This window comes from Nymphalis io, chromosome 7, assembly GCF_905147045.1.
Source record: "Nymphalis io chromosome 7, ilAglIoxx1.1, whole genome shotgun sequence".
In the NCBI taxonomy this organism is placed as follows: Eukaryota; Metazoa; Arthropoda; class Insecta; order Lepidoptera; family Nymphalidae; genus Nymphalis; species Nymphalis io.
Window position 1 is genome coordinate 5,489,856 of NC_065894.1, and position 13,478 is coordinate 5,503,333.

Below are 13,478 nucleotides of genomic sequence, written 5' to 3' on the forward strand. Positions count from 1 at the left end.
GCATATAACATAAAATACTAAATGTAGATTTCTTCTTTTATAGGTATGCACAATGCTTATATCATTGGAAAACTACTACTGGCGATATACGTCAGCTTCGGAACTGGTAAATATGATTTTGGCCTTCATTGAACAGAGAGCCTATGCACTGTTCCAGACTTCTGAATTTCTCAATCTCTCAGAATCTATGGTACAGATGATCATGTGTAGAAACCTTGAAGTACCTGAGGTAAGAAAATTCGAAGCAATGCTTAGTTGGGCCCGTAATAAGATCAAAGCAAAATCTGCCAATAAGACTGATGCCAAAAATGAATTTAAATGCATTATGGATAGGCTAGCCAGGGACTTGAAACTGCATAGAATATCACCACAGGAATTGATCAAAGTGGTTCTACCATCAAAGGCTATTAAGAATGAACGTATCCTCGAGACTTTGATGCATCAAGCAAATTCAGGAATGTATAGGATACAAGAAGGCTATATTGAGGCTTGCCAGCAACGTCTCCAAAAACAGGACTCGAGATTTTCTGAATTCGAAAGTTTTGACTACGGAATATAAACTTGGAGCTGTGAGGAATATCAGTGTATTAGATAGAATGCGAAGAGCGATAGGGTTGGGTTCTTCTCATTGTGGTATGATGACGCCTTCTAAAAGTATTATTGTTATAGATGTACTTTAGTAGAGGTGCGAGAAATATTTGTACACTTCTCGGATACCTATTCCTTGTTGTTGTTCATTGATACCTATATATTTTTACATCTAGCTAGACGTGTTCAGTATAATCATCTGTATTTTTGGTACCAAAAGTTTGAGATAAAACGTTGTAGTCTGGCGTATTAAAAAAAAATAAACCAGTATTTGATGTAGTATATTACTAAGATTTATAAAATTTAAATGGAAAAAGTCACTTCTGTGATCAGATTTTTTAATAAAATAGATAATCTGGTTCGGGACCTGGGAATAAACTGTTTAATTACATATACTTATATTATTTATTATATTTACAATTACAATAAACCTTATGATGTGAAAAATATCCGCCCTGACAGTTAACTAAAAGCGGAATCATTTTGCTCACTGTACTGTACAATTTAGACTTTGGAGGTATCTTTCTATCTCTAAGTACCGTATACCACTTTTACGATTTAATATCCGAAAAGATCCATTCCCAATAATTGCTTGTAGTATCTGGCACGCAAAAATTGACTGATCGCTGATAAAAGATTAGATTTATTATAAATACATGTAATCGAATTCTAAATGTTAGATGTAAAATGTTACATTATTCAATAAAACATATAGTGTACTCAGTAAACAATAACAAATATTAAGTTTATGTAGGATAATGTGTGTAGTTGAATCTCATGAGTGAGATCTCATCATTCTTGCAATAGGACCCTCGTCTTCACTATATATTGACATCTTTAATTATTTTTCTTACTGTAATTGAATGTAATTGCTCTCTTCTTCTGTGATTCGCACAATCTTATAATAAATGTATATCATATACATATTAACATTTACAACTTACATATATTTTATTCTACAAATGAAGCTTTAAATTTCCCATTAAACCTTCGTGTGCCTACATTGTAGTATTTACCTCGAATGAATGACAAAATAAAATCCATTATGTATAATTCCGTTGTTATTTCTAGTATAAAATATAATTATGTGTTAGTTAAAAAAACGAAAAAAAAATAAATGAAATCAGTGTTTTCCTGTAAAAGTATTGTAGCTCTTAATATTATTAACTAAATGTGTTTGGATGCCTCTAATAATAATTTTGAATAAAATAACTCTATAATCTCGCTTCTTAGTTGCTTATTAATATTTTCATTTATCAATTTTTAAGTATGAATGTTCGCATTGGTTCGCATTCGCATCTTTGGATAAGAACTAGACTCAGTATTATTTATAAAATTAGTTTACAAATAAAAACTATCAAGCCAAAATATGTGCAATATTATTTTAAATGAAGTCTGCCATTTTGTCATTATGTGTCGCATGCGCAAGTCTTTTTTTATTAATTATGTTGCAATATTGAAAAAAAGATTAATCACACCGTACTAGAAAAAAATATGTTATTATAGGTCGTTGTCTTGTCTTTTACTTAAACAATGTATAGTAAAACGTCATTAAATCTGTATTAAATTATAAAATATATACATTAGAATCCAAGTTTGATTCAACAGTATATAATAAATGTGACCTGTTACCTAATTGTTGAAATAAAAATCTTCTGAACCAAGTGTTATAGAATTATATGTAATATAAATATATTGTTGATCCATTTTACAAATATTTAAAGTTTATTATACTATAAATTTTACTTCGTTTGCGTTGTCAGAACCTTTATTATTTATTATATACACTTTATAGTGAATTTGATTATTTCCATGATATGAAAAAGAGTAGATTTAATGATAACCAATAAGTGATTCGACCTGAGATGGCCTGAAGGTTAGAATACGTGACGCTTAACCAATGATTAGGAGTCTTTACCCGAGCAAGCACAATTTAATTTTTAAGTGCTTAATTTATATTTATTATTCATGTGTAGACCGCATCGGAGCTGCGTGATAGAATTAACTCCAAAACCTCAGGAGGTGAGGAGGCCTTAGCCCAGCTGTAGGACATTTTCAGCCTTTTAACGTAAATGTAGAAAAATATAAATTTGAATATATTGTAAAATGGGTTTCAACATTAGATAAACTGTTATAGATGTTTATGAAAATTATATATTAGTAGCCTAATGTTACATTTCAGATGATGAGGAATTACCGAAAATTGATCTGTAAATTTTTATACTTCTTAAAATATACAAAATAAGTAATTCTTATATGTATTTTAAACACTACTATACCTGTGTTTTTAGTGTTGCTCAAAGCTTTGTTAACAATAATTACATAGCGTCGCACAGACGAGACATACCTACACTAAAAAAATATACTAATACATCTGGAGTAACATTATTGAAGCTTTGAATATTTTAAATTTTCAAAATAGTTTGTTAGTTATAACTATATAAATGAAACATTTAAGATATTTTAAGTGTAGTAATCTCGTCTGTAAACGCTTACCAAACCAAGCGCGATTTTCAGCGAATGTACAATTTTGTCAATGTTGCTATTACGTATTAACATATTAATTATATATTAACATTTCAACATTATGTGTAATACTCATATAATATGTATAAAATAGTTTTTAATTTGTAGTAACACCAAATATTATTGACGTATCAAGCTCTTTAATGATTAAATATCTTTTCTATTCCAAAATTTTAACCTTCCTGTGATCGTGGATGTTGCTATAAAGTATGTTAATATATGGAATCTTCAAAGAATACAAAATTATATCTATATCTGTTATTTTGCGTGAGCAAGATTATTATTCAAGGAAAATTTTATGTGGTGAATAAATTTTTTTGTGTATTTTTGTCAAATTTTATTTCATGCCCTGCGTTTTTATAATTCCATTGTAGGTAAATATTTTGTCTATTTTCTCGGATGCCACTTCGGTCTTACTTTATAAGTTTAAAAATAAATAAATAAATTGACTCAAAAAAAGATCGATTTGAACTATTGGATAGTTTCTAAAGAAAACAATTATTATAATTTAATTGATTATATTTGTTAAATAATGCAGGAAAGTGGTAATTTCCTACTTAGTTTATTAGATTTGAATATAATGATGTAGAGATCTGAAACTATTTATAATTAGACCTATTTACTGTATGTCGTAGACTTCCTAGTTCTTTTAACAAAATCTAATAATAACCATAACACATAAAAAACATCGTCATAGCTTCTAAAATTACTTTAAGTATAGAAGCAAGGATAAAATCATAAATTCCTAAATTGCTTACAACATTACATCACTAGATGGCACTAATATACTTGAATAGTGTTACCCTACTAAATATACCACACCACAGACTAATAGTAAATTTGACATTGGAATGACAGCTTCGCCGCGTAGAATGGAATGTATTTCGAAAGTTCCGCACGCTGCCGTAAGTAGCGCTCGGGTGCCAGTCTTCTTGCAGCAGGCGTGTGGCCGGCTGCTTGTTGCAGTGCGCGGTGCGAACTAACACACACGAGTTCGCGGTCATAGGCTCGAACGAACATCGAAATCGACGGTCAGTGCGGTGACCATGATGATGGACAACGGGGTGATAACAAATAATTATGAGTACGGGGATGGGTACATGGAACAAGAGGAGGAATGGGAGCGCGAGGGTCTCCTAGACCCGGCTTGGGAGAAACAACAAAAAAAGGTCAGTTTATAATGACAAATTGACACCGGTTACGACAAACTAATATCAAATACTGGTCATAATATTTCGCGCACAATTTATCTTATCACATTTACGACTTATTTTCATGGTGTTTGTGTTTATATTTGTTTAGATAAATAATGTCGGATACCCCCATGATTATTTATCACTAGTGATAAAGACTAGACGTATGAAAAATTTAATAACCGGCCCGCTTTATTGATAATATTTTAAAATCAGATTATGAATCTATTTTTAGTATGCGTCTGCTTTTAGAATATTAATAAGTAAGAAGATAGTAGGCTCGATTGACACATTTTTCAAGAAAGAATATGACTGGTAAAAAAAATTAAAACTAATAGAATGATTAAATAAACATGCATTACTTTTTATAACTTTTTTTCTCGTGTACCTAATAATTACCAAAGCGCATAACGATTATTACTCTAAAGCATTTTTTTTTAAATTAATGTTCACGGAAAAATCGGAAAACTCAAATTAAATTTTTATAGTTTCCCGCCGCAAGTTGAAAGTAGATCGCGGCCGTGGACACTATTAAAAGATTTCTTGAAGCTTTTGGTGCGAGGGAGACGGGTGCACATCGCATCCCACGGGCGGGAGCGGGCCGGAGCGAGAGGAATCGAATTTCCGTTAGTCATGTCCTAAAATGGGTCCGACGCAGGCGCCGCTGAAAGCGCGGGCGTCTGCCTTTACGTCACCATTAAACCCGTGTTTCAGGGAAACTATGGTCTCGTGAGTCTAAATGAAAATGCATCATTAAGGTGCTATATTTACGTGGAGAACTGCAGGTCTATGACGAATACTCTGACGCATCATGTGAGCTCAACACGGGTGGAATGCCATTAACAAATTGCGAAAGCACTCTGTTATAGGGCTAGGTTATTTAAAATATATTAGTACTAAAATAAATCTGTTAATGGTATGTTATAAATATCAGTGGTATAGGCAAAATCAAGAAAATATTATTTCGTTAATGACTTAATTATATTGTTTGTAGAAGTTAATATTACACTTTTTGATTTTTATAATTAAAATAAATATTTATTTTTTCTATTCATTACGTTATCAGTTCACATCTAATTTTAAGTGTACGTAATAAATTTCTTTTTTTAATGCTCATATAACATGTAAAGCACTCTTTTTTTAAAGTTTTGTATTATGTGTACGTATGTGTAGATTGCACATAGAATTTATGCAATAAATTCCAGTCACAAAAAGTTACTAAAGAATACGTAGGTTTTTTACACTCTGTTTTCACAAAAATATTCCAAGGTTGATTTTTACGAAAGACGGTAAATGTTACACCTCTATACGTAAGGATAAAGACCGGTGCACAAAAGCTGCAGGATACAAACGCAATATAAACAAAGAGCCTGCGACAGTCGGACTCAGTGCATTGGCCGTACGTGGCTGACGGGTCAATGTCGCGGCCAAACAACTTGAGATGCGTCTACGGAGAAGTCATCCGACCAGTCACATGCCCACCGCACACTGGAAGCGGTCTTCCGCAAAGAGGTTACTAGAACAATGTTTTCCTTATTGAACACCAGAAAAGGAAACATGACGCTTGTTAAATTCGTCAATTATGAATCATTAATTTTGTAGAATATACCGGTTGGAAATTGATGTTCATGGTTTTAAGAGTAACCCAAATTTACGTATTAATTTTTATTTTTAATCACATTAAAATTACTATATCTTTGACTAAAAAAAAAGTAAATATTAAAGAATAAAACCCACGTAATTGATGAGGCTCATATACTGTATGCTAATGTATATAATATGATAGTATGGTACAAAAAAGTAATAGCCCTATGTCGTATAAGCCTACATTTTAATAAGGTACACCTAAATATCTTTTGTAGGATCAGTTAATTAAATAGTATGATTCATACAATATTTTAGACATCACGTTGCATTAAAAATAAAATGAAACACTCATTTTATTGCGCTAGAAATCATTCGTGAAAGTGGTAAACATCCCCAAAACTAGTAATTTTACTACGTTAAGTAAAACTGTAATCTTTTCGCCATAAAAAAATCTTATCAATCACAACGCATAAAATTTCTAATGCCACCGACGACGAACAATTCAGGTTTACGCGTTTAGCATTCTGTATTTTTTTAACTTTCATAATTGACAAAAACTTTGAAACACCTTAAAGAGGACACATAATATAAATAAAATTATTGGATTCTCATATATTTTTTAAAAAATTTACTTCTAATTTTGATATATAATACGTAACTTAACGGTGCTAGAAATGTAAAATTATCATATTGTTCAAAGCAAACCTAACTACAGCATAATATCCAAATATTTGATTGAGACTAACAAGAATATTTGCAATATTGGAACTTTTCTGAATAAAAATAGTAGTACCAATTTATTCGGCATAAAAATATCCTAATTTCGGCTCTAAAATGAGCTGTTTTGAGGCTTGAAAATGTGTCAAACAAAATCTTTTTTACAAAACTGACAAATATTAAGAATATACGAAGTCATATGCAATTGACTAAATTTATGACATTAATTTTATCTCAATAAAATCGAATTTGAATTGAAATCGAAACACTTTTTGTTACGGCTAAATCTTAGCTAGTTATCACTTTATCACCTTGGCATACCTTTCGCATAATTCTGTTGAATTCGAGGTCATTGACTGCCGATAATACATTACATACCAAACGAAAGAGCTTTACATACGAAGATTATATCGTTGAAGAAAAATTTATTACTCTAACAATAGCCTACGAGTGCATTCATATTGTACTTGCATTTTGTGTCAATTGCAAATAAAAAAAAGAAAGATAAAGTCTTTTATTTTATTATAATTGAAGACGCAAACTTGAAGACAAATTGTGGACGCATCGTTTGCACTGTTACGCAACTCTCGACAGCTATTTTTTCGTTGTCGTCGTTAGCTGGATGTTGGCACACTTTCAAGAAACATTCGAACCAGTGTCTTGCAATTTCACTCCTCTATTATAAACAGCATTGTAAAACACGACCTCAAATAAAAAAAAAACTATGTATTGATTCATAAATATAATTCAGTTTGGCAAAATTTACATGCCCATATGTATCACAATTAGTTCTATGGAAAATATTAAGCTTATTTCAAAAATCCTCCAAAATTTTTGACGTTAGTTCGACCTTGTTCCAGCTAACTATTTACAGCTGTCTGTATGTTAGTATAATTATAATATATTGCTCTAGAATTCTTATTTTCTTAAAATATATCGTGTAAAGTTTAAAAGTTACAAAACTCTAGCGTAAAATCGCTAAGAAACGACGGTCAGATTATAATAAGAAATCTGTGTAATAAGTAATACAGTAGTATTGTTGCTATATAAATTGAACTAGCTACATAACATTATAATTATAGTAGGTTAAACATGTAACAAAAAAAAATGATGTACTAGAGGGTTTATACAGAACTGATACTCTAAGCAGCAAAACCACATCCTGGGTGTCGCATGTTTACCCAAGTATCTATGACAGTTCCTGCCCACATTTAACCACTTAGCATTGTTAACAGAACAGGTTAGACTTGTAGAGAACAAATATCAATCGTCCTTTGTACTTGCACAATATTATCTGCTTATCGTAGTCTATTTAGAATCAGGACGGATACAAGATTTACTTAAAAATGAAATATTATAAAATATAAATTATAACTTCCGAAATCATCTTCTATTAAAGATAAAAATTGTTGGCATGTCACTTCTACATATTAATAGAATGTGTCTACTCGCTACAGTATTATGATTGTATTTCATTTTGATTTAAAATTCTAAGATAACATTTATGCTTACATTGTAGTGCATATTACAAGCTGATACTTAATATTATGTGTGAGTCAAATCTCGCAGCTGAATTTTAAATCAGTTCCAACGGTTGAAACTAAATACTTGCATACGCTGTTAGTGCTGGTGACAATGACATCTAGTTTATTACATTTTTGTTCGTTTGTTCAAGTCAGGTAAGCTTGTTTTAAATAACGTGATCTTTATTTAAAAGTTATTCACTTTCGATACTAAGAACATGTTAGTGACACATTCAACCCGGTATTAAAATCAATATACGTCATTTTTTTCATTTCGTAAAAACTAAATAAGAAAAAAAAAATACTTTAGCTCATAATTCTTAATTGCAAAGTCATTAATTATTTTATCATTTCGATTTATTTATCTTTTAAAGTCGGTTAATTATGTAAAAATGAAAGTTGTTAAAGTTGTATCGTTTTAAAGAATTATCTATATGTATGTACAGTAAGTATCATTGATAAATATTCATTTTGCATTCCCTTCACGTAGATACTTTATTGCTCTGTGAAATACGCGATATACGAGTGACATTTCACCATTACACTTAAAAAATCATTAATTCTCTGGCGGCTTTCCGAATGATGCTGTGCTGTTGGCCTTGAACATTGAACTCAAAATAGCGATCGTTGAAGTGAATATACATTAACCTAATATAAGAGAAAATAAACTTTCTAAGCAGGGGCTACCAGTGTTATCGTCAACACATAAATAATGGGCTATCCTCATCAGTATACAGTAACTAGTGCGACATATAACAATGTATGGTGTTCAATACTGTTGTCAAGTAATATTAAAATGTTGTATAAACTCACTTTCTATGTTGTTTTTTTTTTATCATTGGAAAATAATACTCATTTTATAACTTTAAAAAACTAACTGAGTTTAGAATCAAAGAAAATTTGATGATTATTTTATAAGACCACCAATTAAAAATATTAAATAGAAGTGACAATATATATATATATAAATGCATAATTGAAACCATTATAACATTTTTATTAGTGAGTCTTTAAAACCACAAACAAAACCACACTCAAGTAAATAAATATACCTACAACCGATACCGAACCCACGTCATTAACGTAACCATTAAGACCGGTTTGTTACGGACATTTCTAAGTATGTGGATACATTAAATTATAGACCCATCATGTAACTTAATTTTATACTTGACTCAAACCATAAAGAAATCGAATATTTGCTTTATATATTAATAAATACAGCACTCATAGTATTGAGTGAAAGACGAAATGGTACCTGTCTAAATCTATTCATCCGTCTAAATTTAGTATTATTAATTATAATGCATTTGTATGAATAACGTACACGGATACTTGGATACAAAGACTTTTGTACTTTGTAACCGTCATAAAATATAAAATGTACTCTATATAACCCACGTACCAATGTGAACAAGAAGGATCTATTGTACGGGCTCTGTCGCATTATTCTCCAGTTCTGTGGTGCATTTCAAAACATTCGAGATAGGCGCTGGCCCGCCTACTCGCTGCCCAGGTGCGTTGCATATCAACCTTCCTTATCATTACACAATTCTGTTGCTTCATTAACATACGTATTTTTGAATAACAGAAAAATAAAAACAGGTTTAAGGGTTATATGATAAATAATTATTATTATTTTACGTTTACATAACATTCTTGTTTCTGCTATATATGATATGTGACGTAAGCGTTTTTACTCAACTTTTAAATAAAAAATATGATAATTTCATTGATATTTTAAAATTAATGGTATTTGTAAATTTATATTATTTAATTTGTACCTGTAAGTACGTTTAAGAGGAACACTTTGATCGCACTTAAAAGAGGAATCAATTAATTATGAAAAAACAGTCTAATAGGACAATTATTAAGAAATAACGTGACGTAAAATGTTCAATTCAAATAGAAAAAAATATAAAGTGACACATATTCCATTCGAAGCCGGAGTTCAGATGGATTCGCAGCATATTGAAAACTAACCGTTGCCAAAAATTATTTCTGTACCCGTCCTCACACCTACGCAAATGCTTACACTCACTTGCCTTTATAATTAGAAAATATCCTACTATATTTAATGCTAATGTAACGTCATATATAACTATATTTAATCCTAATGTAACGTCATCCGATGCATGCGTTCACATACAATATCACCATACTATACAATTTGATACTACGTAGTCAGCGATGTTATAACACTGGCATCATAACGTACCGTCTTTATCACAAACAACATTAAACAGCTTATTTATCGCTATCCTTATCACACTCGCATGTATCTCTGACGATAATCTACTCTGATAAAACCCAGCAGCCGTCGTAACTGCGAGGGGAACTTTCAAATTATTATTTATTCGAATCCCCTATTCGCGCCCGCGATTGACAATGTTGTACGATAGTAATGAAAACCAGTTCAAAGTGAATTTTATTCGAATTGCATTATATTAATTAATAAGAATACAATGTCATTATTACATTTTGATAATTTTAAAAATTAGTATTTAATTCAATAGGTTTTGATATAGCTATTTATATTTTTTATCAGGGATTTACTTTATCTCTTTGATTTCGAATCATATTATAAAACTCAAACAAAATTATATTAATAGTATAATTTTCAATTGTTATGTAATTATGTCACCGTTCTATAAAAAAGTAATCATCACGATTCGATATTTAAATATACGTATTCAAATTAAAACTGACTGTTACATTTAAGGCTAAAGGTAATTAAAAAGACATTAAAGACTCTGAATTTGATAGATTATGTCGTCGTCGAAGCTGTGACGTCGCATTCCTGTCCTTTGTAGCCAGGTGCCGCTTTCGCTGTGCCAGAATACGTAATATTAACAACGCCTTCGGTATTATATATCACTTATTCATTCATTAAAGGAATGTGTCTATTTGTTATTACTTTTTCATGTTTATCCTCATATTTCTTCTTCGAATTGATTTCATAACAAACACCTGGTATATTAAGTAGGGTATGTATTTAATGCTTTGGCCGGTGTGCCTATTTATAGTTTAAATAGACGTTGAATATGTTGGTATTACACGGCATTATTTTACATATATATATATATTATATATATATAATATATAAAGTTTGTGTGTTTAGAAAAACTAAAATATTAAAACAAAATCTACACTCGTTACAAACTTCGACGTGGGCGTATCCTTTTGACGTCTCGTCTTTAAAAACACTTTCTTCTGCGGTGGTCTCATATAAATTTTGATATTATTTTTACAAAATAATATCAGCGATATCATGTATTCAATTATGTAATTACTAAATATTCATAAAATAAATGTTATTTTTAATACTCATAGTCTCGTTAGTATTTTTAATACACGTAGCTTCACTCCCGTGTTTTATTCTGAAATATAAAGTAACTGATGATGACAGCGGGAGATATTATACTGCTTAAGATTCATAATCCAATGGGACGGCAATCCGACATGACGGGAGATAGTTCAGATATAGGACATGCTTTCCGAAGCACTGAAGTGTAAACACAGCCACATTCCACACTCCGGGCTACTGCTGAGAACTTGCGGAAAGGAATCTTTATATTTATTACTACTTTCCGCCTGCTGCTACGCTCTTGTAATAGCAGGGCGTGGCAGTTGTTTGGTGCCCTTAAGGTGTTCTATTCTTTACCCCCAACAACGTGTATGCTAAATTTCATGATGGTCGATAGAGTACTTAAGACGTGAAACAAACAAACTCACTTTCGCATTTATAATATTATTAAGGATTACCCCGACTCGTGATTTGATTCCAATACTTCGGTACCTGCAGCCTCATTAACTATTTGAGCAACGAGGAATTTAATGATTAAAGTCTAAAAACAAATAAACAAAAATGAATCTCGTATTATTATATTATTTAAGATATTCTGAAGCAACTGAAGGCCAAAAATAAAGAATTTTTAAATATTCGAATATAATAAATGTCATTGTATTCTACACATATGTACCTTAAATGCAATTTAAACACAATATTTGACGACAATCATTGCATTGATATGGATAGAGCTGATTAGTTTGTTTACGAAAGCCGTTTTTATCATTATGAATTCTTTTATTATATTTAATATCAACATTTATGTAAAAGATTACGATTATGGCTTATCTAAAGAGACTTAAGGAACAGCGCTCCGAAAACTCTATAGCCCTTTCGAATCATAAGATGAGAAGACATTGGTCAACATCTTAAATAATCTACGGTATTCACTATGGAATCGTGAAAAGTTGCATTTTAAATATCAACGAAGTTGTTCGGAACTTATATTTATCAAAAATAAAGTTATATTAATCAAAACCTGTTTTTAAAGCATAATATAGAAAAACTATAAACAAATCCCAAGGATATCATATCTAAATCTTTATTTATATCTACCACTTCTTCGATCGGAATAGGCTATGCAAACGTACATAAATAACGTACCAGATTTTATTTTGTGAACTAATATTACATGTCTTCCAAGGAATTGTATGGAACAAACACGACATTCGTACAAAATCCCCTACTAACATTATAAATTTGAAATTTTTATATTTCAGTTTCCTTAAAACTACTTTGTTGTCGTAAAATATAAGACAATGTTCATAGGCTCAACCGTATACCTAGGGAAGTGAAAATCGCAGGTTATGTTCTGAGCGCTTAGTCAATCATACACACTCCTTAGTACAAACTGTAGACTTAACTAGAAGGGAAAATTATAATATTATTAATTCCTTGAAATCAAGTATTGTTAATATTCATTTAAACAAAAATCTTTTTGTTCTGGAAACGCATCCTTGTTACCGACTGCACTGCAAATATTATGACTGTCCACAGGATGTCTAGATGGGTCTTCCGCTGTTACTTTATAATAATATTTTATACAATTAACATTGTTTTAATTTATTAAACTCATACTTAAAAACTCTTTCATATTATATATTGTACTTTGAAAAATACATTAGTCGTATTGTTTTTAAATTAATAAAAAAAAAATTTTGCTATAATGTTATCGATTTAAACGAAATTACACACAAATCTTTTCTATAATAGCAACCGTACCGTAACAGCCTGTGAATGTCCCACTGCTGGGCCTAAGGCCTCCGCACTTCTTTTTTAAGAAAAGGTTTGGAGCTTATTCCACCACGCTGCTCCAATACGGGTTGGTGGAATACACATGTGGCAGAATTTCAGTGAAATTAGACACATGCAGGTTTCCTCACAATGTTTTCCTTCACCGTCAAGCACGAGATGAATTATAATCACAAATTAAGCACATGAAAATTCAGTGGTAATTGCCCGGGTTTGAACCCACGATCATCGGTTAAGATTCAC

General features: G+C 30.9%; 3 protein-coding genes across 5 annotated transcripts in view; all 3 read left to right on the forward strand.

Moving 5' to 3' along the window:
- Positions 1–1,485, forward strand: part of LOC126769736 (uncharacterized) — a 71,182-nt gene extending 69,697 nt beyond the window's left edge. Inside the window, exon 19 of the mRNA XM_050488653.1 lies at positions 44–1,485. Coding sequence (XP_050344610.1) covers positions 44–559 — 516 coding nt within the window. The 3' untranslated portion in view covers positions 560–1,485. The remainder of the gene's footprint in view (positions 1–43) is intronic.
- The window catches only part of LOC126769419 (serine/threonine-protein phosphatase 4 regulatory subunit 2), a 248,837-nt gene that overhangs the window by 206,596 nt on the left and 28,763 nt on the right, over positions 1–13,478 (forward strand). The gene's annotated exons all lie outside the window — the stretch shown is intronic.
- Positions 4,008–13,478, forward strand: part of LOC126769381 (alpha-actinin, sarcomeric) — a 32,871-nt gene continuing 23,400 nt past the window's right edge. For 2 of the 3 annotated variants that reach the window (XM_050488119.1, XM_050488117.1), the window contains exon 1: positions 4,037–4,283. In XM_050488119.1, the coding sequence (XP_050344076.1) occupies positions 4,161–4,283 (123 nt within the window). In that variant the 5' untranslated portion in view covers positions 4,037–4,160. Of the gene's footprint in view, positions 4,284–13,478 lie in introns of all 3 variants that reach the window. The other variant, XM_050488118.1, reaches the window with a different exon arrangement.